The sequence below is a fragment of the Archocentrus centrarchus genome, chromosome 2 (genome assembly GCF_007364275.1).
Source record: "Archocentrus centrarchus isolate MPI-CPG fArcCen1 chromosome 2, fArcCen1, whole genome shotgun sequence".
NCBI classification, from domain to species: domain Eukaryota; kingdom Metazoa; phylum Chordata; class Actinopteri; order Cichliformes; family Cichlidae; genus Archocentrus; species Archocentrus centrarchus.
Genome location: NC_044347.1, coordinates 16,601,834 through 16,628,703, shown reverse-complemented (window position 1 = coordinate 16,628,703; position 26,870 = coordinate 16,601,834). Strand labels below are relative to the sequence as shown.

Here is a 26,870-nt window from a genome sequence, read left to right as displayed (position 1 = left end):
GGAGGTATAATATGGAAAAGGAGAGCTTCTTTTGCTGAATAGAACCCTAAAAGGCAGAACAAGCCGGTCCTATTTGATTAGGTAGTTAGTTTGTGTCAGCATTATTTTTATGGCATGTTGTCAGCAATAAAAGATTGAAACTATGCCCTGCCTGTAAAAAAGATAAATACAAGAATATCTTGCATTTGTAAAGAGGCAGTTGATTGCAGTTATAACCGTAACAAAAAAACAAAACAAAACAAACAAAAAAGAGGGATAATGCCCTTGCTTGGAGCAGGCTTAAAGTCTTCAATCAGTGCTGTTTATTTTAACAGTTTGTATATAGTAGGACTTCCAAAACAGTGGGTTCCCAGAAGAAAAAAATAAACACAACCCATAGCCGCATGCTGCCTTTCAGGTGCCTGCTACATTTTGTATAGCATATTATATCTATGTTGCAAGTGATGTTATTATTATTTTTAAAATTCCAGAAGCTTACATTAGACTTACTGAAATGGTGGATGTAGTACAGAAACTGGCCCATACCAAATAAATCATCCTTGATAAGCACAAAAAAGCGAATATGACGCTCTTGTGTTCTAGTGGTATATAAAATGAAATCTAACAGTGGAACGTGAACGTTGCACCAGTGCAACTAAATGGGCAGGGACACGCATGCGCAGTGGTTATGTTTGCGTTCCTCCTCCCTCCTCTGAGACTGACAGCCCGTTAGCTGCTGCTTCTGCTCACCGGCAATGAGACAGCAAACACGGATGCCATACGACAACCTGAGATGGATTTGATGAGAACTTTTCAGCACTGCAAAGACGGATATTTTTCAGACACCGTCGTCCATTGAGAGCAGAAGGCGTGTCGGGTTCATTTTTAGTCTCGGGGGTGGGTAAAAGGAGACTCTACGTCCGGGAGAGGGAATGGATGCGACGCCTGGTTTCCTGCGACACGCACCGGCCAGCTAAGAGGCTTGTAGATTCACTTTGAAGACCACTTGAGCGCAGCTGAATTTACTCACGGTTTGACTTATTTCTCCGTGCTTAAAGTGACCGTAATATCCGCAGAAATAGTCGTAATCGGGGGCGGGGGGGGGGGGGGTTGAAGGGTACACGAAGTTCCGGAGGAGCGTAGCTAATTGACCCAACGCTGCGATAGCTAGCCAGCGGCTAGCTAAATTTCGCACTCTTTGTTTATTTATTTTTGTAATCGATTATAGTGATTTTTATTTTCCTGACCCCGGGCTGATAGTCTAGTTAGGAGGAGGATCGCCGCCTGTAAGCTTGCGTTTTAGCCTAACTGCAGCTGGGGACGTTTGGCTTGGTTTTTAAGGTACATAAATCACATGACTTCTTCACTTATGGCTCGTTATCTGTGGTAGCTAGTAGGCAGCGCAGCTTTTTGGCCACGAGAAACTCCTTCGCCATAAAGATGCACCATCAGGACTTCTCCGGAGACCAGTCAGGGACCGGGAGCCGGAAAACGGCTTACCACTACAGGAGAGGCAGCAGCGGCGCGCCCCCTGCCTCCTCAGCAGCCGGTGGCAGCGGAGCCGTTGACGACAATCCAACCCAGGTTGGATCCTCTTCTCCCGGACTCCACCACCAGCCCCAGTCCCAAGTGGCTGGAGCACAGGTGAAGAAGAAAAGCGGCTTCCAGATAACAAGTGTCACCTCCGCTCAGATAAACGTGAGCGGCAACAACAGTTTGGCAGATGATACAGAGAGCTATGATGATATGGATGAGTCCCACACTGAGGACCTATCCTCCTCTGATATGCTGGATGTGTCTGTGTCAAAGGCTACTGATACAGGTGTGCCGGAGAGGAGCTCTTCTGACGAGACTTTGAACAGCCTCCATGGAGTCGACACACCTGGACTTGTGTCACCAAATGAGCCTCTGCAACCCCTGCAACCTCATTCTATTTCCCAGGGGTCTCAGCATCACCTGTCTATGGTAAATGGAACTGTGCATCATCAATACTATCCTCAGCACCACAGCCAGGCCCACCATCATCACTCTGACAGCTTAGGGGGAGGTGATGCATCACTGCCAACACTTCCCATTGCTCCTTTGGCAAGCTCCAGCCCATCTATAGTTTCCAAAGTTGGTCTTAACCAGCCTCAGAGGCCACCAGTATTTGATAATACTAAACCTGCAGGGGTGGCAAGCCAACCAGCACCCCCTGTTGTTGGTTCAACAGCCACTGATCCACCTATACAAGGCAATGTGAACATTTCTAATGTACCTGCTGTTGCTGCTGCTCCTGCAGCTCATCTTGCAGGTTTTGACAATGCTAATGTGAGTGGGCAGGTAGCTGCTGTTGGTGGAGGAACTGGTCCATCATCTGCTGCTCCCAGCACTCAAACCCACCACACCCAAGCTCAGACAGCCACTGGCTCTCGTTTCAGGGTGGTCAAACTAGACACTAACTCAGAACCGTTCCGCAAAGGAAGATGGACATGCACAGAGTATTATGAAAAGGAGATTCCTCATCCAGCTACATCGGAGACACCAAAAGGTGCAGAGGTGGTTGCAGACACTGAGGCAGGTAATGCTGGGATTAGTCCAGGCATAGCTGCTGTACAGCCACCTCACACGCTGCAGCCCTATCAGCCGCCAAGCCAGGACTTCACTAGTCCACAAGCCATACAGAGTCCACCGCAGGGACTGGCACAAACCACTCCTCTAACCTATGTTTCACCTCAGGAGGTTGTTGCAGGGAAGCCAGTGGTTCCTGTCAGTGTCCCTCCAGCATCCCCACAGGTGACACCACAGACTGGTGTGAGTCAGCCTCTACCTGTAAAACCCCATCAGGTGCCCTATTCTGTGGATCCCCACCAGGCTCAACCCCAGGGAGGGTACCCTGCACCTCAGCTCCAAGCAGGTGTCATGGCCCCAGCAAGTGTCAGACAACCAGACTTTATCCAGCCCACTGCACCTTTCCAGACACAAGTCCAACCTCCGCCGCCACATATCACAGCTGGAATCTCTGTGACACCAGTGCCAGGGGTTGCAGCACATCCACCAATCACCCAGCAGCTGCCCCATCAAGGTCAGGTTGCCCCACCTCCTCCGGCAACCATTGCTGTAGGACAGTTACAGACCCTCCCACCTCCACCCCATCCTCACCCACAGCCACAAATCCAGCCCCCCTCTGCTGGCACTGTCCCCTTAGTACCCACCCATGGGACCCCCTACATGCCTCTGACTGCACTGCAGGCTGACCTGCAGCCCATCCTCACACCAGGCACACCCTTCACCCATGTTCCTGCTGGAGGGAGCTCAATAAAAACATCCCAGCTGGAGGACGCCCAGAAGCTTCTACTCCAGCACCAAGGCCTGCTGGGCTTGCCCAGGCTGGGGGCTGTGGCAGGTGTAGAGGGGGCAGTGGAAGCTGGCACGGCTGCTGGAACTCTGGCCCATATGGGGATGTCAGCTGAGGCTAGCGCCTTCATGGTGGCTGCAGGCCTGAGGACTCATCATGGTGAAGGAGAGGAGGACAGGTGAGGATGAATGACTTGGGCTACCTGAAATGTTTTATTCTAATGTAAACTGTGAAGGTTTTTAACTAAAAAAAAAGGCTATTTGTGATATATTGTAGGTAAAGCTGAGGTACAAACAAAAACCTTTCTTGTTAAGAACTAGAAGTTCAATGTCACATGTGCTGGGTCCCCTGCGGTCCCTCTGACAGCCATCAATAGACAGTAAGTTTAAAAAAAGCTCACTGGACACTGCTGTTGTAAAACAACAGTGGCTATGGAGCTGCTGAGTCACTGAGGGTGCTGGTGACTCAGCAGATGCTTTGCCCCATTTGACCCTCCATCCACCTCCATCAGCCGGACACTCTTTGTATCACAAAAGGCCTGTTGTTCAGGCTATGAGTCTCCTTTCCCTTCAGTCTCCCCTTAGGTTTAATCTTTTATTAGACACCAGATCTCTTGGTTTGTACCACCCCAAGGGGGCCCCCATGCATTTATTTATTTATTTATATGTACATGTACCAAATGCTCAGCAGTCGTTAATGCAGTTGCAGGTAGTTTCTTTAAAAAAAAAAAAAAAGCAAACTTGGTCTAAATGGAGTCGCTGACCCATTTGAAGATGCTGTGGAAATGTTAATCTTTCAGAGACTGCACTTTAAAGTTGTGTTGCATAAATCTGATAAACTGTGGCAACAGAGGAACAGAGCGCTGTCATGGAAGCAGTCTCCTGTTTCCACAGTGCTGTCCTGTGTGCTGGTTAAGCAGGAGATTCATGTTGAGTACAGTAACACCCCCGGGGTGTAGAGGGTTTTCGACTGACTATTGCCAGCCTCCACTGAACACCAATAGGTGAAATGCACAACATATTCTGTGGATATTGTGTTTTATGTTTTTTTTTTTTAAACCAGCTGTTGGCAACAAGTGCATAAAGTTTTTTTTTGCCCAAATTGTCAGCAGCAAAAGAGAGAATTCACAGCTGAATTTGATTAATCAGCACAGCAGGTTTGACACATTATGTTTTCAGCTGTCTTCTTGTGTCCAACCTCAAGACACAGAGAGAGGAATGATTGCTGGCTTAATGTTGACGTAATCTTAGTAATATTGAGCCACAGACAGAACAGGACTGTATTCGCTGTGGAGGCTTTTGTCAGCAATTCGTGGCACCCCATCAAGGCCGTGTGCATGTGCATTTCCGTCTGTTTGTCCGTTTGTCAGCTCCTTTTCTTGCCATGAATCAGCCACTGTCCTGCAGCAACAGACAGTCTCGGTGTGTGTACATGTCTTTGTTTATAGTCATTGTCCTGTCATGCTGCAATCAGGCTGTGTTTCTGTTACTGTCACAGCTTTCTTTACCACTCCCTTTGTCACCTTCTCTCTTTTTTTTTTTTTCCTGTTTCCTTTCTTCATGAAAGCATCAGTGTGTCATGCCAGTTGTCTGAGGCAATCTCTTAGACACAAGGCATTTATTATATTTCCATTCTTAAGATACAGATTTTTTTTTCTCCCTCTACAGGTTGTTACCCTGACCATAACTAACATTTACTAATGAGAGCGAGGGGAGAAATGAGCACAGTGAGCATGGACTGGTAAATGCAGCACTTTGTGTTAGGATCTCAAAGTATAAAAACCTCATTTGTCCCTTAGTGATGGTTTGAACACATTCAATTGCATTAGAATTTTTGACTTTTTGATATGTAGTTTTTGTCCAGGAAGGGGAGGAAATTGTTGACAGCACTAGTGCAGTATCTTCAGATTGTGTGACTGTTTGTATGCATGTCATTATCTATCGCTGAGAAAAATGTGTTCCAAAGGGTTTCCGATATCTCTTTCCAACTTTAAGTCAACAATAACTCGTTATCTAGGGTGATTGGTTTCCTGTCAAGTGCAATCAGTCGTGCTCACACTCAATATTAGAACCGACTGTGTGTTGTTGCCTGCGTGTCAAGAGTCCAGATTGGCTCTTTAAAAGCCTCACGTTGCAGCTGTCAGGATGTTGAAAACGCCTGATCTAGCACAGCTGTGGACACGGCCACTGCCAAGTTATAAAATAAAGATGTGAGGGTGTGTCTGTGCAGGATTCTGCTCATTTCACCTGCTGGCTGTCAGTTTTTATATCTTCCCTGTGATCTTAATTAGTGCTTTCAACAAGACCAGGGGCTTCCCAAGGGCTGAATTTTAGCCTGGTGTAATTGAACTTTGGGATATCAGAGTAGAAAGAAAACACTCCTGACCTTTTCACTCACACTCAGACACACACACTTTCAGTAGACTATATACCTGTTGTCTCTGTCCTCCGCACACCTTTCTCCATTTCTGTTGACAACTGTGTGTAGAAGTGTGTCTGCAGAGAAAACACTAACCTTAAAGTAGCCTCCCTTAAACCTCTGCAGGTAGTTTTGAGTCAGGTGCATGCTTAACTGTGCAAATCTATTTCATTTGCACACCATGAATATAGAAATACTTCCCTTATATATGATGTTGTTATGTAAATCTGTCATGTGCTTATTTTGACTTACAGCTGACTGAATGTCAAAGTTACCTGAGCTTTCGGTTTGCTTGCAGTGTATTTTATGGGGATATGTTTCCATATGACTTCATCCTCTGGAGCTGTAAAAGCTAGAGGTGCAATCTTGTGATTTACTGGCAGTAAAACTTTCTCATAGCTTTTTTTTTTTTTGGTCAACTTTATATTAGCAGCATTGCGTCTTATCTTGAAGCTTTATTCTGTTTTATAACCCTGTTCAGTGAAATCCAAATGTTATAAATCATTAAGAGCCTCGATCTGCTCTGATTTATGGCATCAGAGTTTATTCTTTTCCTTATTTATTCCTTTTATTCAATGACTTTCTTTTAGATATTTTAGCAGAAAAGTGCTCATATGAGGTGTTCGGGCTCTTCAGATCTTGGTTGTAATGATAATAAGCCACCTGTCAAACAGCATATATGTAGTTATACCGGCTCTGACTCATGTTTGCTAATATCGGCACACCTGCTTTTAACTGACTTGTCATTCATAACTAAGCTTTGACAAAGCAGAGGAAGTCCCCGATGGCTAAGATTAAATATGACTAAAGCCGCCTTCAAAGAAAAGTTGCTCTGGGTACCTTTTGAGTTAAAGAGTCTAAAGCAAATAATATCCTGCTTTATTTTATTTTTTTAACCTGGCAAAAGCAAGCATAAGCGCATACTGCTCTGTTATTGGCAGTGGTATTAATCTTTACAACTGAGTCATAGTGCAATACACATTTTTGAACCATGACTAACACGAACAAACTGAGACGGCAGATTAAAGTGTAAAATAGAAACTTAAGCCTGTCAGCGTCACACTATCCAATCTCAAGGAATGTCTTAGTGTATTTTTGTGTGTACATGTTAAATGTAATGCGCTGTTTTGAGCAATGCTAGGTCCTGAATGAAACTTCTGAGGTCATTTCCACGTAGCATTTCTGCTGGTTCCTTCAGTGGCATTGATTGTTTCATGCCAGCTGCTCCTGTTGGAACAGTGTGTTCTAGGTGAGTGGCTTTCAAACACTTTGTGTTCAAGGCAAACCATCAGGCACACCTGTGGAAAACAGCCTCAATGTCAGTGGTTCTCAAACTGCAGGGCATGCAAATAACCAGGGGGGAAATGTGATGTGGGCTGTGCAATTATTTGTGTTTTAATTTCAATTATAGTTTTGTCTTAGACTGATTTATTAAAATGAAATAAGCAAGGTGACAAATAATTATTTTGATGCATTTAGTCTTTCAGATTTCTTTCCAAATTCACTTTGCCAGGCTGCACCATGTTTAGTTCAGTACAGATTTATTTATTTTTGCAATTAAATTATATTTAAAGTTGAAAGAAATCAACTTTTTAAAAAGGACACTTAATATAAGTTGAATTAACCAGTGTAGTTGTATCACAAACTCTTGATTTCAGTGTTGGAACTGAGTTAAATGTCTTTTTTTTTTTTGTTTGTTTGTTTTTTGTTTTTTTTTGTTAGGGAAAATAAATTCGTTTATTGATGCTATAGCAGTAGACTTCAATGTGGATCTTTTTTTTTTTTTTTTTTTAAATTGTTAATGATTGATTAAAACAGCTTCTGAAGGAGGTCATGCCCCCTTAAAAATGTTTAAACCCCTGATCTTTGCAGTAAACTCCACTAGCACATAACTCGCCTCCATCACGTTATCAGATATTTCTCACCAACTTGGGTTGGGTTCAGATCCAGCTCTTTTAGGTGTTTGGCTTCCAGGTGCCTCTTTAGCTTGCTTGGCACCACAGTAGCATTAGTAAGTTCAAGCTGAAGTTCTTTGAAGCCACAAGATGTGCAGCTTTCACTACAGTTTCTGCTGATAGTGTTTGTCTCTTTCTTTTAGGTAGTGAGTTATCTGCATTGTTAGTTCAGGGATGGGTACTGAAGGCCGGTAGTTTTGACTCTGCAGCTAGTTTTGAGGCACAGTGTGCATGCTTAGCTGTGCAAATCTATTTCATTTGCACACCATAAATATAGAAATACTTCCTTTTATATAGGATGCTTGTATGTAAATCTGTCATGTGCTTATATAGACTTTCAGCTGACTGAATGTCAAAGTTACCTGAGCTTTCGGTTTGCTTGCAGTGTATTTTATGAGGCTATTTATCCGTATGACTTCATCCTCTGGTGCTGTAAAAGCTAGAGGTGCAATCTAGTGATTTACTGCCTGTAAAACTTGCACACTTGTCATCACTGTTTTGTAATTTGAAGCTGTATTTTGTTGTTTACTACCCCTGTCAATCAAATCCAAATGCTTGGCAGAGATGGGTACTGAAGACTGGTTTTTAGTTGGTTACTGGTTCAAGTCTTGCCATTACTGAAGTATCAACCATTAGAAAGCACCTGCTAGTTTTACTGCATTTAATGAGAATGCAGCTAAATGAAAGGCAATAAATGTCAAGAGGCAGTTTCAGGTAAGCAGGGCAATACCAGTGTTCTCCTTACAAGTTAGCCTGCTTAAAGCTTTTATACAATAATAAACTGCCTCATAGCTATCAATATTTTCAGCAAGGAGATTGTCACTGTTGCCAGAAGCAGAGGCACATTACTGAACATCCTCACACCACCTCAGTACAAGGTTAAGAAGAAAAATATTATTATTATCGGTGAGCTTGCTAGTCTGTCAAATCTAGCCATAACTACTGTTATGTCTTAGCATTGATGACTATTGGTGAGTATCATTAAGTAAATCAATAAAATCCCAATCAGGGCCTTTGATGATAAAACTATATACATTTCATCCATTACTTTTTTGTGCTGTTGCATACATGTTAGACTCATTTTACTGTGTCTCGGCATTCCAAATAGTAACCACTGTTATGATAAACCCAGCTTCGATCAGACAGACCTATGAGGTCAAAGTTTCCTGAGATGTTTTTCTGGAAAAAAAGATGGCTTTGTTTTTGCCAATGGGAATTAATGATGTTTGCGGCCATTTTTAGAAGATAACAAAGAGCTTCAGAGGTTAAACTCACTGAGTTCATGAGCACAAGTTTTTCCCTCTAAACAAATGATGTCTGTGAGGTCTTGCATTATCCTGAGTGAATTACTGCAGCAGAATTTGTGTCGAGCTGGCCGGCCTCCTCTCCTGCTTTTCAACACCCAAGCACATCATTGCAGGTGTGTTATTATAAATGTAAACTGCCGTAAGTGCTCGGCAGTTTTCCCTTTTATCGAGTTGTCATTCCTGTTCTGCGGTTCCTGTAAATGTCGACGTTGGAGAGGGCAGCTTCGTGATAACCAACTGCTTCACCCTGCTTCTGATTTACTGGGCGGTATCTTTTCTGTCATGAATGATAAATCACACCTGATGGCCTTTAAGTTGTTTCTCTGATAATTAGCTTTGGCATCAAGTTGCGCTTCAGCAGAGACGTCAGCTCGACTGTCGGTCTACTCTGCTGTTCTGCCATTAAACCACATGGTGGCAGTGCGGGTTCATAAATGCTCCCAGCTTGAATGACGGTTGTTTACATAACCATATTACGCTTTTAGAGTCACTGACCTAACAGCTCAGCGGACACATCCTTCCTGCATACATTGCACAAACAAAATGAGTGGTTTTAGATCTTCTCTGTGCATACTGTCAAATCAGCACATAACAACAGTTTGGATGGTTACTGCATGCAGGGATTGTTATATGTCCTTGAAACGGGTTTGAGATGCATTAGAGGTTATTTCTGGGATGGATTCACAACTTCTAGCATATTTGCATCAGCTTGTGGCTAAAAAAAAAAAAAAATGTGAACTTTAAAATGGGATAGGTTATTGTCCATTTATATCAGGTGCAGCCTGCAAGAGCATGCTTTGTTTAGCATGTAAATATTTGATTTCTACATGTACATTTTTTTTTGTCATCTTTGAGACTCTGCTGTCATCTCTGAAAATGCCTCTTGATGGGTGTGTTGAGATCCAGATCAGAGCATCCACTGGCTCTGACGGGTTCTGTTTTGGGCACCATGTGTTGGGGTTTTAGGGCAGGCAGCACCAAGCAGACGAGAGTCACGTTTCTTCGCCTTGTGCCCTCATGCAGAGCTATATGCTCTTGAAGAAAGTCCCACGCCAGAGAGCTTGAAATATGGGGCCATGCATGTAGAAGCGCGTTTGTGACTAGAGCTGTTGGCGTGGTTTATGGTGGGTGTGTGTGTGTGAATTTGTAGCTGTCTACAGGAGGGAGAGTTTATTGGCACTGAGCGAGCTGCCGTTTTCCTTCAGGCTTTTGGAGTAAGGGGAAAACGTGAGCACAGAAGAGGAGGCACATTTATGATTTTAACTGGCTGTGTCACAATAACTGTAGTGGTGTGTTCTTTCAGTTTTTTCCTTTTCTCACACTGACCAAAGAGGTGAGAAATGTAATGATATCTCACATGAATGCATGCATTTACCGTAGGTAACTGAGCAAGTAATTTCATATCCTTAGCACAGGTAGGAAGTGGGAGAATGCTTACACTGCTAAAAGATTTGTTTTTGCAGATGTAAAGAGGATCTACGCAAAAGTAGTGATTAAACAGGCTGAGGCAGAAGCAAAATGCTTCCATATGCTCAGCTTACATTCTTTCAGTTCAATTAAAGCCGACCTCCAGGAAAAAAAAAAATCACAGCTAAACCTCTTGAATGAGTATTTAAAGTACTGACAACCCAAAGCATACGGCTTATTTTTAAATTAATTTTAGCCATGTTCAGTAGGTTTGGCCAAGCTGTAGAAATGCATCTTCTTTAAATTTCCCTTTAGAGATGTCTATTATGCTAATTTCTAGCAACATATTTTTGTACTTTGACTCCTTTGGAGTAGCTTTGCACTCACTGTTCAAAAAAAAAATCATCCTCTGTGTCCTGTCCTTTAAGCCATCTTTATTCTGATTGCATGCTCATCACAAACAGAAGGCTTGAACACCAAGTGGATGGGGCTGCTCTGCATGAGATGACAAGGGCTCTATGACATTAAGAGCAGGAAAGAAAATTGTAAAATTTCAAAATGTGGAAATGATTGAGTAGTATGGTCATAATGCCAGGCCATGTTAAGTAGAATAGCCTTTTTTTTTTGTAACAAAAATATTGGATCCATTTGTTATTTTAAAGGTCAATCCCCACAGTGTCACACAACAAACTCTGTAAGGATGTATAACTGATCAGTTATATATATATATATATATATATATATACACACACACACACAAAGCCTCAAAAATACATCTCTGGATTTAAACATGATTGCTCCTGACTGTCCTTTAATATGTTATGAGTCAATAATATTGGCTTTAAAATATTTTTGTATTTTGTAAGATCGTTGCCACTTTGCCATTATATATTAAATTAACATGTAGTAGACACTAAATAATTACTGTCAAGCAAAAATCCTGTCAAGCAATTTATCCATTATCTGCTGTTCATCTCGGCTAATTGAATTTCACTGAAGTTAATTCCTTCAATGGCAATTTCTCATAAATACACAGTAAAATGAAGAATTAAAATTAAAAAAAAATCTCCTTTATAAAATATATAAATGTGATTTTTTTTTTTTTTTTTTTTTTTTTTTAACAAAAAATACAAATATGTGATATAAAAATGCATATAGTACAAATTGCTCAAGATATGGCAGATTTTTGTGGCATCTTGGCTGTAGTGCAAGTTTATAGTGAGGTAGATCTCATTCTGCTGGGGTAGAACTGATGGCCTGATGAAGTGCTGGTATATACCTATTGGGATGAAACCATCTCTGAGACTTGAGGTCTGAGCATGAAAGGCTCTCTAGCATTTGCCGGATGAGATTATTATTATTATTATTAGAATTCCTCATTAAGAGTTAATAAATTAATACAACCACCAATATCATTATAGTTTACTGGATACTAGCACATGACCGTGCTGCAGTATTGTTTGTGCTGTTGGTTAAAAACTGATCCACTAAATCAAACTGAGAGAATTTTTAAAGATAGGGTTAGTGGATGTTGTTTATATGCAAAAAATGGGTCATTTTTTATCACATTACTAGGTTGCTGTGCAAGTATAATTCAGCTTTGGTTATAACTGAGATGCTGTAACTGATGCTTTCATCAGGCATTGTAGGTGCGTAAATCAAGCCTTTTTAGTCAATGGTTGCCAGGCACTGTGATGGCAAAATAATTGATATAGATAAGAACCTTCAGATGTACCTCTGTGCCACATTTGGTTGCTCAACTACAAAGAAACAGACAGATTTTGTGTATTATAGCGAGATACTGCCAGAATGCTACGAATAAATAATTTTTTACCAGAGTCTGATGGCTTGATTGTGATTGGATCATGAACACAAAATAAGCCCCATCACTGTGATGTGTTTCCAGTTCACTTATTACCAGAACAACAGCTTCCATCAGACTAGCATGCTTTAAGCCAGCATTAACAGCTCCACATGGGAATCTCAGTAAGGGGAAGATGGAATATGTTGTTGGCAATGTTTGTATTGTGGTTTCAGTGCTGAGGGGTTTTTGTCCCAAAATAAACTTCAGGGTGAACTCCTCTGCTGTAGTTTGATATTGCTGTGTTTCTTCGGGTGGGGGGGGCTTCATGCAATGCTTTGTGCAATCATTACCCTACACCTGCTCTCCTGAGCGTCTCCCTTCTAGTTTCTTTCTACCCCCCCCCCCCCCCCCCCCCCCCAAAAAAAAAAAAAAGTGAAGTGGTAAAATCATAATTCTTTGTGAAGCTCGCTCTGTTTATTGTCAGAGCCTCTGCGGTTCTCATTGTTCAAACACATTAAGTTCGCTACATGATGCCTGTGCACCGCAGAGAGAGAGAAGTTTCTCAGCAGCTGCTGAGAAGATCCTCATGGTTACAGCAAGCTTTCTGTGTTTCCGCTGAGTCTTCTAACATAAAACAAAGCACTGTGCAGATCCATGTAACTGAGGCTTGGTAATACTTCCTTCCTTTAAATTGTTATTGTGTCCAAGATTGTGTAATATTTGGTTGTATAATACTTGTTTTAATGCATGGATTATAGTGAATAAAGGGTGATGGGGAAGGGTCAACATTATGTGCGCTTGGAAAGAATTTTACTACTACAGAAATACAGACAGGCTTGCAAATATTTGGACACTGACATAATTTTACTTATATTTCTTGTATACTCAGCCACAGTATTTTGAAATTTGAAGTGTGGACTTTGAGCTTTGATTCAGAGGGTTTAACAATAGGTTTACAACACCTACTGGAATTACAGGCATTGTTTACATAGTCCTGCCATTTTCACAAGCTTAATAGTAAAGTGATGATTGACAACTGATGATTTAATTGGTCAAAGATCAATTTAGTGGCAGCCAAATATTATTTTTGCCAAAAAATTTGGTTTTCCTGCTGAATTTCTAAACATGAGGATTTGCTCCTTTGCTGTGATAGTAAACAGAATATCTTTAGGTTTTGGGCGGATGATCTAACAAAGTAAGTTGTTGGCTTCATCTCAGGTTTTTGAAAATGATTACAAGATGTTTTTCACACACAAATTTATTTTTGCAAGTATTGATAGTATTTTTTTATATGTTAAAGTGATGAAGTATCTGATTAATAGACTTGTGCTCTTTCCCCTTTTTTTTTGCTCCCTTTCTCTCTCCCTTTTTCTTCTCTTTATTTTCCTCTTCTTCAGCCTGTCAGCTCTGGCTGTTACATAGTATGTGGAAAAATAACTCAGATAGATAAAATAAAGGGTTAAAACATCAACAAGAAGAGCCTATTGAGAACCTATAGAGCTCATCTTGAAATAGCAAATATGTTTGGCACAACAACGCATTCAGATCACAGTTCTGCTTGCAAGATCTACCAGACATGACAGGCTTTAAAAAAAAAAAAAAAAAAAAAAAAAAGAAAATGATTACAAGAGCAAGGCTGGAAATTCCCTCTACACCAGGTATGAATTGAGTGTGTGGATTCAGTTTAGTTTGATATTTGGAGAACATTATGGTGACACGTCCCAATTTTTTCCTTTTTTTCCTTGTCCTTTCAGTGGTATAGTCCTTCCAAAAATTTCTGAGTGGGCAAAGTTTCTCACATCTAATTTTGGACAAAGGCCCACCTCTTGTAAAATTGAATGAATAGGCCCAAGTCACACAGGCCTAATGACCAGTCGGCGACCTGCTGCCAACCGCTGGTTGCAAGGAAAATATACATATTCCCCAACCAGTTGCAAGTGGCTGCTGGCCATCGCTAGATGGAATTGGTTGCAAAAAGTTATATGGTGCTGCACTGAAAACCTCCATGTGACTGCTTTGGTCACTACCAGATTGCTACAGTCTCCCATAGGTTGCATGGAAGACGCTGGCTTATTTACAACTGCTTGTTAATTGGTAGTGCAACTGCAAAGAGTGCGACCCGGACTGGAAATGGAGAACATTTGCCATCAAAATAAAAGTGCCATTTGAAGCATATTGGTTGCAGTTGTAAGGAACAACTTTTACTTTGATGGCAAATGTTCCCTATTTCCAATTTGTGTCTGTTTACAAGGGTTACTACAGCTCAGTAAGTAATTGGCAAGTGTTTGCAGACAAGTTGCCTTCTTCCATGCAGATAAATGACAGTGAGGTTTTTAGTGCAGCACCCTCTTTGCAACCGCTCACCAGCCATTTGGGAATCACACCTTTTTTCCATTAGCAACTATCAGGGGGTTGCTGATTGGTCTCTAGGCCTGTGTGACCGAGGCCTTCTACTGCTCACAAACACACAAACCGAGCTAATCACATGACCTCATTCAAGGATAAATATCTGTAGATTAATTAAGCTGTTAGTTGCAGTCGTACATGATGGTGTCTCCTCCCTGGATTATTTCTGATTGTAATATCTCCTCCCAGCTGTACGGCAGATGATGAGAATGATGTTAGTACCTCATTTATCAGGAGAAGAGGGCACATCTGCATGTGCACCATCACTAACTAGTAGCTCAGTCTTCATCTCACGGTCTTCCCTCTCGTTCCTGGCTCATATGGCACTGAGGCTGGTTATGTAAGGCATTGCGTGCGCGGCAGAGAGTGATTCTCTTGCGCTTCACAGAGCTTCAGCCCCGAAGGTCTGTGATGCCATGAGACTTATTGGAGTTTTGTCTGTGTTTGGGCATAGATCAAGGCAGATTATCCTCGGCTGCAGACAGGTAGAAAGGCAGCTTTGATTGCTACCTTTTCCTAATCGGGAATTACATCTTCAAAATGGCAAAATAACCCTTTTGCAATTTCAGATTCACTTATGTAATGAAACAAGGTTGTTTTTTTGTTTTTTTTAATAAATATTTACCGGTGCACCTTTTGGTTTTGTCCAGATTTGGAAAAATAAAAGCAGACTTCCTTTTCTTAACTGAGTTGTTGTCTGTTACTGAGCAAAGGCCACAGTTAAAAGCCTCCCAAACCGGATTCTGCCGGTCTGCAAACATATCCTCTCTCTCACACACACACACACACACACACACACACACACACACACACACACACACACACACACACACACACACACACACACACACACACACAGGATGTACATGCCCAGGGAGATGCACACAAGCTCACGCCTACCAAATACTTGAGGAGAAGTGATGTGGAAGGAGGTGGGCGAATCGCAGCGCAGCATGCGACCTGATTTTTGGGGTGGGGGGGATGTTAGGAAAAAGATGGAAGCAGAGGAACATTATTTGAGGGATAAGCCTAATATCAAAGTGTGTGGATAATCATGTGAGGTACTAGTGTGTCTAGAAATTTTCTGGCTTCTAGTTGTGAGTTTTGCTGGGCTTTTCTGAATGCTATTGCGCTCTAGCTGCTCTGTAATGTCCTCTGCTATCAAACCCTCTCGTATTTTCATACAGTGAGATCTGTTTCCATACCCCCCCCAATACACATGTTGTAGCCCAAATGACCGTTGCCCAGCTCTGCTTTCTCTCAAACCACACAATAAAAATGAGGTGGAAGCACTACTTACTCTCAGCTGGATGCTTTTACGAAGCAGAACATGGATAAAGGGAGGTAAAATACACTAAAGGGCATTTAGGCTGCTGTTAGTGCGATTGATTTTTCACTTTTCTAGAACGTAAAGCCACTAGAGCCTAAAGATATCCTTTGCTCTGCTTGTTTGTGGCATCTATCTATATTTCTTCCTTTCTTCTTCCTGTACCCTCACAGAACAGTGTTATTTGTTTGCATTTACAGAATATTTTATGTCCTCTTGTTTTTAGTTTTAATGATCCCTGTCTTGCAGCTTAAACTGATAGTACCTGAAGTTTAACTGTGCATCCCCCAATGTTTTACAGGAATGTCCAAACACTTGGTTGAGAATCTAGGAAAAATTCAAATTAAACTGAAAGAGGGTGGAAAAGAAATATATATATATATATATATATATTTTAGTTCACTGAAATATAAATAAAATTTAGTCTTGAGAAACATAATCTAACTGAAACAATGCTGAGTATAAGAGTAAGAGTGAGCATATTGCCAAAACTGTGACATTTGAAAATAAAATAGATAATGTCTCAGTAATGCACGTTATAACATAAATAACTGTATAATTGTACAGTTATGTTTACACACTCTTCCATCATGCACCTGTGTTTTAAGTTGCATTAATTTGACATAAATGTCATCAAATGTTGTTGTATTAACTGCTGTAACAAAATACTTCCCCAAATTAATTTTATTCAAATAATAAATTTGACTGTAAAAATTATTGCATTTTTCAAATTTGTACAGCCATCCTAAATTTATTTTTTCTTTTTAAACCCAATGATAATCCTGAAGTGAAAATCTGATATCATGATAAATCGCAACAAGATTGCACACTAAAAAAACCCACAGAAAATATTTTGAGTATTAGTCTATTTTAAATATTAGTCTGGCTGTGTGACCCTGAGGAGGGTTTGGTACATCTGTTAATTAAAACTGGGACGTCTGACAGACTGTGTATTATAATATGAAAATATTTTTGTCCCTGACAAATGTATTTTTTGTATTTAAATATAAATAAAAAGATACCAAAATTAATACTGAAACTATTTAAATTAAATATTTTTGGAACTAAATTTGAACTGAAGTGAGCAAACCCAGTCTGGAAACTAAATTAAAATATAAAGGGGTGGAAAATGCATTAAAAATGAATTCAAACACAAAAAAGCAAAACGTTATATTTATACAAATATATGTAACTATGTATATTTAAATATATATACATATATATGATCCCCACATCATTTGCTGCCACACTGTGGCTCCGCATCCACCCTTATGTAAGCTCCACAGGGTGTGGCAAAAATGTATCCCGCCACTATTTTCTCTGCTGCTAGGATCTGCACAAAAAGGTGGAAAATGAAGTTGGTGCTGTTCCGCTCATCTTGAATGAAGAGATATGTGAAGGTTCTGCACGGCATGTGGCTGGAGGTGCTCTTCTAGAGTTTTAAGATGGAGTTAAAATAACCGCTGCCTCCTGCCTGTTGTTGTTCTGTGCAGAGTTTGGCACGTTACCAAACTAATTAAGTCTCATAGCTTGGTGGAATTTACACAAAGTATCACAGCCAGTTAAAATTATTTTAATTTGCTATTAAAGTCCCTGAAACCTCAGCTGTCTGTCAGTAGTACTACATAGTACTATAGACTGCGCGGTCGCCTTCGTCTACAGGGTCCAGTATATTACACTAACATATGGGTCAGCCTTTTGTACAGGCCACATACAGAACCTTTAGAAGGATGTGGATACATAATGAATGAAAGCAGCCCATCTGTGATGTCATGATGTCAAAGTCTGCGATGATTGGCTTAGCCAAGTCTGTTCCGCCATCAGCGATTGGCTGAAGGTAAACTGTTTCCACATCAGTGAAGGCTTAACTCAGACCTTTTGTTCCAAACGAGCATGCGTACACTGACTGCGAGTACACAATGTACAGATATACAGTGCGGGCCTCTGTGAAACATCGTAATGATGGCCGTTTTGCATCGGTGGTTCAAGTCAGAAGTAATTGCACTGATTATTTCCGATACTGCCCAACTTCCAACTGTTACCGGGATTAGTGGCACTTGCAGTTAAGGGAAGAAAAGATGATGTGACTTCCATCTAATGGGGTTAATAATTTCACTGCGTGTGTTGAGCTGAATCCCACCAACAAACTCCACTAAGTGAGCCCCTTTCCACCATTTTGTGGCGCCCACAGCTCCTCGCCATCTTCACTCAGGGTTGCCCTTTTTCTACTTTGTACTTTATTTTTCTTCAAGCCAACAGCTGATGCTGCTTTCTGCACTGCTGACTGATGATGTTGGTTGTGATTTTTATTTATTGATATATTTTTGTTAAATATTTTGTTCTCTGCATCAGTTCTGTTGCTTTGGTGGCCTTTGTTCAGACAGTAGTGTGGACCTTGTGTGCGCCTGCATGCGTTGGTGCTTTTTCTAGCCTTTTGTTTTTTCTTTTGCTAGTATGGAGGTACACGTGAGGCTGAGACCTACACTGAGAGCATGTTTGCGACCACTGATGAGAGGTTGCATGATAGCTAAAGACATGCGCATTCTCCCCAAGATAAATTGAGGAGTCTTTATAATATGAGTCAGTGGATGTTTTTAGTGTATTCAGGGCTTACCTCTCCTATCACCATCAAAGAGAGGCTGTTACAGGAGAGATGAAGGAGAGAGAGTAGGTGTAGGCCAAAAGGAGAGACTTAAAGGTGGCCAGAGCGTGCTGACAGGGTGTGTGGTCAAAAGTAGCTCATCCTATTGGATGGATCACCCTGATCTCTGCTGACAGTTTACATAACAACAGAAGAGGAGGTGACGTGACTCCTTACACAGTGACATCACTGCCTACCCTCCTATGTCTCCTCTCCACATATCCAATCATCTCAGCCTCTACTTGTGATTCAGGCTAAGTAAGGGGACGTAACACACTAATGTGCGCTCCTGTTGTACGTGCGCACACTCCTCTCACAGTCCTAGCTCCATCCTGGTCTCCATTGTTGGTCAAACACCCCTATGTGAAGCTCCCGCAGCTGAAGGGAGCAAGGGGTCAGGGCCAAAGGACGCAGATCAGGAGGACGGAGGAGGTGCAGTGGTGGTGGTAGTGTTGTTTGCTTTGGGGACACTTTGGTGGGGCAGGTGTGCATCAATGAGAGAGAAGGGGCTGGCCGGGGCAGGAGCAGCAGAGCAGGGCAGGGACACCATGGCCCTGAAGCTGCTCTTTTGGGAGCTGGAGCAGCATCTGAAGAGGTAACAATGGCTGTGGTGTTTCACGTGGTCGGTGGCTCGGGAGTGGTGTGGCGGGGGTCAGGTTCCGGTGGGGGTTAAATGTAGGTGGATACCAGTGGGCTGTATTGTGATGCGTCCGATTGCTGCTGTTGATGTTGTGGTGCGGTTTCCAGATCTAAACGAGCATCAGCATGTGACTGTGTTTCCCACCTCTGTCTGTAACAAGCCTGTTTAAACTCCAGCTCTGCCGCTCTGAAGGGCTGCCGATGCATTCAGGGACACCGCGTTGTTGCTTCTTTACGTGCATGCAATGCTTGGCTGTGTGAGAGCACGATGGCGTGATTGGCCGTAGCTGTTTTATCTTCAGTTTCATTTTTCCCTCCGATCTCAACTGCCAGAGATAAGCACCATGTTCAAGTTTCTCAGATGATCCATTCATCACTAACAGACACCAATAAAAATGCAATATTTACAACACACAAATTACCCTACAAAAGACCTATTTTATAGTGGGTGTACAGTATTTTTATCCCAACTTGTTTTCCTTTTATAAACCAATATCACTATGTGACACTGTTCCTTTGGATGAGGAGGGGGGGGAGAGAGAAAGCAGAAGTCACTGCAGACGTTATTTTCCACTTCTCTAAAACCAGTCGATCCCATCAAAGTTCCTTCATCTGAGCCGTCGCAGTCAATGACAGAGCTGGAGGAAGTGAAACACAGAAATTAGCAGGCCGCAGGTTTTGTACTCCTCCTCCTCCTCCTCCTCCTCCTCAGAGAGGTTTCTGATCTCCAGCGTTCACACTCCCATGTTTACACACGCCTGCTTTTTAATAGATGTCCGTGCCAGGGACGGATATAACCCAACTAAGGTGCTTAAATCAGGTTGAGGAGTGCAGACGTGCAGTCAGAGATTGTTCAAGCCTCTGTTTAAAGTATCTTACGTGTGTGTGGTCAGTCAATGAAAGCTCAAACCGAAAACCCCAACCTGATGGCCAAGGACAGTAACTGTTATAGTTTCATGATTTGTTTCCAGTAAATTCACTTCCATTTTTTTGTGTCCACTCCTTCATCTTCAAATCGTACACATTTACATTACCTGATAGAATCACTATTTTCCTTAAACTGCTTATTAACTGAGGTTTGTACTTTCTTTAGTAATTTGAAATATAATACGGATTATAAGACAAAACAAAGTTAGCACATTTCTTTAAATAAGAGCTTCAGGTATCTTTTTAATTATCAGCCCGTAACCTTTAATATTGTTTCAACATCCAAGAATGTAATTATCAATCTGTAACACAAGGGTGTATAAGAAATATCAGATGTCCCTTTATGTTAATAACAAAATCAAAATAAGGGAATATAAAGCTTTTTTTATGGTGACACATGCAGGATTAATTCAGCTATTTTCCAATTTTCACTGATCTCTTTAATGGTGAAACCATGTAATAGTTAATGCATTAATAATTTCAGAAATTAAATAATAAGCAGCTGTTGTAAATAATAACTTGTCATTTTCCAGGTAAAGAAAACTAAACACATTAATACTTTATGTTCTCAGGTGTGAATATTTTATATCACTGAAACTCTTGAGTTCTGGACAAAAAACAAATATTTTAAATTAAATAATAAAAATACATTTTTATTGTTACACAGTTGTAACTGTCATGTTTCAGATGGACTTAAAAGAAATTCATATGGTTTAATTTTACTTTCTAAGGCTGGAAAAATATATTTAATGCCAATATGCATAATATATTTTTGATAATTCTAAAAAAAAAAATTCAATTAATGTCTTCAAAGAATCCAAACTAAACTAAAATTGACCAAAAAATTACAAAAGCTTGTTTCCACCACGACAAACAAAATTACCATCTGCAAGTCAAAATTTTGAGATAAATGACCCAAAATTTAGACAGCTTGGCAAAAAGTAAAATGAGTAAATAAAAGTTAAGTCAGTGGCAGAAATGGGCTTCCGTAGAAAACCTTTGTTAACTGAAGCACTGAATTTGGGGAATGCCTGTCATTTTTTTTTAATAATTAACTGTTACACAAATAAAATGGTGGGCACTGAGTTTTCCTCCGGTTGACTCATTATTCCCGCAAAAGAAAAGCAAGAGGGAGTTTATAAATGATGTGCCACAACGCCTCCTCACTAACAAAGAAAAGAGGGTGGGCCAGCATGACTGTACAGTAGTGCATTCACATATCAGACCTGAAGAGGACAAAAAAGCTGCTGTGCTCTTTATCGTGAAAGGGGAAGAAGACTCAGCAGACTTTGATTGTTCATGTTTATGTTTGTCCTTGACGTCTGAGCAGGGCTGAGGTCAGATTTTACCAGCTTTTTGTTGCAGGGTCAAGTCATGGTCAGTTGCTAATGTTCACTCAGAGCCTGTTGTAGGGCCAGTAATGAATCTAGGTGTGTGTGCCAGAGCGTTTAACACATGATTTGCACCCAATAGGGGGAGACATTGTTTCACACAACACCTTCTGATCAAGGTTTGTCACACCTGCGGCCGCACTGAAGTATAAACTCCAAAAAGACTGCACATTATATCGAGTTTAAGGTGCGAGGAAGCAAAATGGGCTCTTAAAAGTACAAAGCTTGTGTTTGAACAGCATCCCTGATGTGTTGACCCTCTCTTTGATAGAGAAAGGTGCAGCAGGTACAGAGATGTCGCATATATTGTTATAATAAGCTGCCTCTACGCCAATCAGACGCCAGCCTGTCGCGTGTGTTATGCAAATGAGCCAACTTCTCCTCCAATCAGAGGGCTGCTGGCGCTGTTTTCCCGCATGCATTGGGGAGAGAGGGAGCTGTGGTACGCCGAGCTGCAGCCCGCTGCTCTTAGTCTTTGTGTGCTCTCTCTCCCGGCTGGTCGTCCGGAGTGCAGGCGCAGCATCCGGCACTCAATAATGCGCTGTTTTTTCTACTTTTATACCGCCGGAGTCCCAGTTTGTACACACGATGCGTCGCCTTCGGGGGTTTTAATGGACGGGATAGCATGAACTCCCAGTGTTACGCAGTGGCGATGGACCTTGGCGTTTGTCAACTGAGGAATTTCTCCATTTCGTTTCTGTCCTCTGCGCTTGGGAAGGAGAGTGCATCAGTCAGGGTTGACAATAGGTAAATGTCAGCACGAGCTCTCTCTTTAAGCTGTGCCTAGCAGATATGAAAAGGTGCAGTGGGAGTCAGGGCTGCCTTTGCAGACGCTAATCGTGATTTCTTAAACAGATTTCCCCCCTTTTTGTCCAATTTTTGGCAGAGAAAGCCCTCTCAGCACTCTTAAAAAATCAGCCGCAGTGGTTAGCCAATGTTGCATCATCATCATCAAACATGTTTTCCTCTCTGTTTTACAGCTCGTCGGGTGCAAGTGTGGTGGCCATCGACAACAAGATCGAGCAAGCAATGGTAGGTGACAGTTTCTATTTTTTAATAATCCGCTCTCTGGCTTTACGCGTACGTGCAGCCTGCGGTGTTATGTAACCCGATCACCTACAGCGATAACGGCCCCTCCTGCTTTTATATCTGCGTTTTCTTGCACTGCCCGTGAAGTGATACTTGCAAAGTAATGTGGTTTCCCTACACAAAGCTGCAACACGACTACTGCAGACAATAAAGGGCTTTCTAGAAATTAAGCTTGCAGATGCGTAAAAGCAGTTTTTCGCACTTGTGCACCTGCTCCTGGTTTGCGGGAGCTCTCTCCTCTCATGATTTGGACCGATGACCTCCAGCCTGTTGGAAGCTGGATGTGGGCCAGGCTAAGGTTCACACGACCCCCCCTTTTCATACATCTACATACTCCCCTTCTTTCTCTCTTTCTCTCCCTTAAGTGTTGCTAGGCAAGCAGCAGCCTCCCCTCCGCGCGGTATAAATAACTCGGCCGCTGATTGGCTCCTCCCACTCCGGTGCAGGAACATTTTGTTCCCTAGCTGCTGCATATCAGGGCAGGGAGGAGGAGATGGTGGTAGGAGGAAGGGAAGGAGGAGGATCGGGTCCACCAAGGAGGGGATGCTCAGATTATTAAACCCAAATCCCCATTCAGCACTGCTCTGGCTGGCATCATCATCATCATCATCATCATGGGAATAATCTGTGAAGCTGCTCCTGTAGGAGTTCATGTTGCCCTTGTTTTTTTCCTGCCCTTGAGACAGCTGGCACGAGCCCTGCAAGACTGATGCTAATTTAGCCTTTGCTGTGTCACACATTTTCCCCCAGGCAGCATGTTGCTGGTTTTATTCTGCAGTAAATTCTGCTGTAAACCATGTGATTTTTGCAGGTGTAGAATTACTCAGATAGTGAACAAAACATGCCCAAATATTTACTTTACACTGACGTAAATCTGAGGGAAATGGTATTTAGTAATATTGGCGATGCCAGAACCTGCAAATGTTTTCACCATTTGTGCTTATAAAATTGAAAATAATGAATTAGTTACATTTATATAGCAGTGATGCACAAAAATAGTCATCCCTAGCCACTTTGTTTTAATATAAACCCTTAAATATGATTTTTAGTGCAATTAATGATATGAAGTGCAGCTGCAGACACATGACAGGCAGGCGTTTGCACACAGAGACAAAATTTGCTTTGCAGGGCCCCTTGCGTACTCATGGGCATGTAGCGCGCAACACTACCATAGTTCAGGTTGAACTCTAGTACCTTCTATTAGAAATGATTAGGGGTTATTTTCCAAATTAATTTGTAAAATATCAACAAAAACATAAAATGCAAAAGCTGACCTGCTGGTCCAAAAACAAAAAATACGTGTGGAAAAATGTACATTTAAGAAGCCTGAACTAGTACAGTTTGTTTGTATTTAGCCTAAAAATGAATGCTAGTTTATTTTTCTTTTGAACAACCAACCAGTAAACAAATCATTTCAGAACTATATTTGTATTTGTTTTGCTTCTGGATTATTTACTTATTACTTCCCTCTCCTTCAGGATCTGGTCAAGAGCCACCTGATGTACGCCGTGCGCGAGGAGGTGGAGGTGCTGAAGGAGCAGATCAAAGAGCTGATCGAGCGCAACACACAGCTGGAGCAGGAGAACAACCTGCTCAAGACCCTGGCCAGCCCCGAGCAGATGGCTCAGTTCCAGGCTCAAGTTCAGACCGGTGGCTCCCCGACCGGCGCCGCCCAGCCTCCAGTCCCGGCCGGCCCCTCCATGCAGAACTCCGGCACATCTGCGTAACCCAGACGCTGGAGAGCCCCCTGGGGATGGAAGAAAGAAGAGGAGGAGGAGGAAGGAGTCTCGCCATACTGTGAACGGACTCTAACATCAAAACCGACTCTGCCACCGTTTGAGGGAGCGCACACTCGGACTTAACCGGAGGATGAACCACTCTCTTTTGTTGCACATTTTATTTAACTGACTTTGGAGTCGCACCTGTGTGTGTGTGTGTCTGTGTGTGTCTGTGTGTGTGCGCGCGCATCTTTGCCTCGTCTCCAACTTTTACCACCCGCTTCAGACAATCCTTGTTGTCATGCTGATCATCGCGTTTGTGATGATGATGATGATGCGGGGGAAGGGACAGAGCTGACAGCAGCCGACCCTGTCGCCATTGTTCAAGGCTGAAAAGGAGGGTGGGAGGAGCTAACAAGGGCCCGGCCAATCAAACGAACAGGCTCTTGTCGGTGCCGTCGAATCCCTCGCAGCGTGACCCACTGAAAACGTGCCATCGTCTCTTGCCTCCCCTCTCTGCCGCTGCTTCACCTCACCTCAACTGTCCATCAGCGCAGTTTTTTTTTTTTTTTTTAAACTCATCTTTCTGTTTTCCCATGCGCACTTTTTTCAAACTTTTAACAAACGAAAGAAGATTTATACGACCCGCCCTGGATTGGGAAAGTCCTGGGTTTCTGAGGATCACCAGTCTTGACATTCTTCAAGGAAGGATGGTCATAAAAAAAAAAAACATAAATAAATACATAATAATAATGAAATATTAGCTGCTCTTCATTGTTCACTTTGAGAACTCAGCTTGAGGTCCACGTCGCCCACCCTTAACGCACCCTCCCTGCTCTTTCTTGGATGGAGCATTAAAGATTTATGCAGGGAATCAATGTTTTTTTAGGGAGGGCTGGGAGAGGCTTATTTTGTCTTTTTTGTTTATTTGTTTTTTTTCTCTTGTTGATGTAATTAATGTCCAAGTGGTCTGTTAAAAAAATAAGACAGGACGGCAGTTCAATAGGACATGACTGTTTCTAGCTAGTGAACTTTGTATAGATGAAAAATTCCCAGTTAAACTCTGCCAAGTGCCTGGTTTCTAACCATAGATACATATATAGAAGCCTTTTTTTAAGTTGTTCTACTACTTTTGTATATATATCTATGGTTTTGCCAGGTTTTTTTGAACTACCTGTGATGTCATTACTCAGGGTGGGAACAGAAGAGGACGTTTTACCTCCACACTAAGATGCTGTCTCTCCTGCGGTGACACACAGCCTTGTACTGTATCTGCTGTCGCTTCAAACTCACTCACTCAAATGATCTGGACTCTTTAACCATTTGGGGACGTGTGTAGTTCTTTTTTAATCTTATTATTTTTTGTGTTTTTTTTTTTTTTTTTGTACAGCCAGGTGTTTGAGTTGCTCGTTGTGCAACTGGAGCGCTGAACACAATGAGACATCTGGCTTTAAAAAAAAAAAGGAAAGGAAAATGCCCAGCAGAAGTAAATTGATGTTTTGTGCATGTTCCTCAGCCCATCACAAATGTGACGTTTCAATTGCACTAGACAGTTGCACCTCAAATAAAAAGAGAAAAAAGAAAAACTGGACTGTTGTTTTTTTTTTGTTTTTGTTTGTTTTGTTTTGTTTTAAGTTTTAGTCATAAGTAGTTTATACTTGTTAAACCTTGGCTCCTTCTAGAAGGTTAAAAATTTAATGTGAATCGGTGATGAGTTAACAATATAAATGACTACAGCTCCCCAGTTTACAGCTTAAGTGGCTGGCTTCGTCGAACCTCGGTACGCATGCGCAGATGTAGTGCCCCGTGTAAATATTTATATATTATAGGGCTCTTCTCATTGGTTCTATATGGCCGAGCCTCTTCTACAGGCGCCCTATGGTCGCTCCGTCCACCCGCCGGAGTCACGCGGGCCTGCACGCTGATGGCGCGGGGGGCGGCAGGAGAAATGTAGGGCGACGGGTGAGGGAGCCGAAGATGGAGTTTAGAAACTCGTTAAAAGCGAGGTCGCGGCCTGCCTTTAGTGCATTATATTTAAACAGGCCTCAGATTTATGAGGGCAGGTAAAGTTGCCTGCTAGCTTTATTTTACAGGGGAGGAAAGAAGTCGGACTACAGTTGACGGAAAGGGCAAATAAATGTATATTTAGTGTCAGTGTAGTTTTGCGGGTTACAATTTAAAAATCTTCTATTCCTTTCCCCTCCTGTGCCTCAGCGCATGGTATATATTTATGCAGTCCCACAGATTTTAAAAATTAGAAATTAAGGCAACCACAGTCATAATTAATTAACAGGTACAGCTGTGCAATAAAACTGTCCATTAATATATCAGTAAAAGCTGATCAGTGAAATTCAATAAAAAGCCTGTATTATTTATGAAGGCAGGAGCATGCTCTGTTAACCTGCACTATATTTTTTCAATACATTTATTACATTAACATTATAATAACTGACAGGTAAAACACATCAGACTATAGGAGTAGATGAACCAGCAGTGTGATTTGGCTGTTATTAAAAACGTAAGGT

General features: G+C 41.9%; 1 protein-coding gene across 3 annotated transcripts; it reads left to right on the top strand.

The window, feature by feature from the left end:
- Nucleotides 1–687: 687 nt before the first annotated feature.
- Nucleotides 688–25,931, top strand: LOC115791996 (TSC22 domain family protein 1). 3 transcript variants are annotated; one of them, XM_030746319.1, is made up of 3 exons: nt 688–3,494; nt 22,519–22,570; nt 24,106–25,931. In XM_030746319.1, exons 1-3 carry the CDS (start codon nt 1,420–1,422, stop codon nt 24,352–24,354), a joined length of 2,376 nt encoding a protein of 791 aa, XP_030602179.1. In that variant the 5' UTR covers nt 688–1,419; the 3' UTR covers nt 24,355–25,931. The 3 variants fall into 3 exon arrangements, with proteins under 3 accessions (XP_030602179.1, XP_030602196.1, XP_030602187.1); XM_030746336.1 differs by lacking the exon at nt 688–3,494 and adding an exon at nt 18,890–19,176 and having other exon boundaries at nt 24,106–25,808; XM_030746327.1 differs by lacking the exon at nt 688–3,494 and adding an exon at nt 21,986–22,285 and having other exon boundaries at nt 24,106–25,808.
- Nucleotides 25,932–26,870: the final 939 nt, after the last annotated feature.

What these genes read in the sequence shown, in the direction of transcription:
- LOC115791996 (XM_030746319.1), top strand. Translation starts at nt 1,420, where the DNA reads ATGCACCATCAGGACTTCTCCGGAGACCAGTCAGGGACCGGGAGCCGG. An exon ending in GGTGAAGGAGAGGAGGACAG is followed by an intron (nt 3,495 to 22,518) that starts GTGAGGATGAAT and finishes TCTGTTTTACAG; the next exon opens with CTCGTCGGGTGCAAGTGTGG. An exon ending in ACAAGATCGAGCAAGCAATG is followed by an intron (nt 22,571 to 24,105) that starts GTAGGTGACAGT and finishes CCTCTCCTTCAG; the next exon opens with GATCTGGTCAAGAGCCACCT.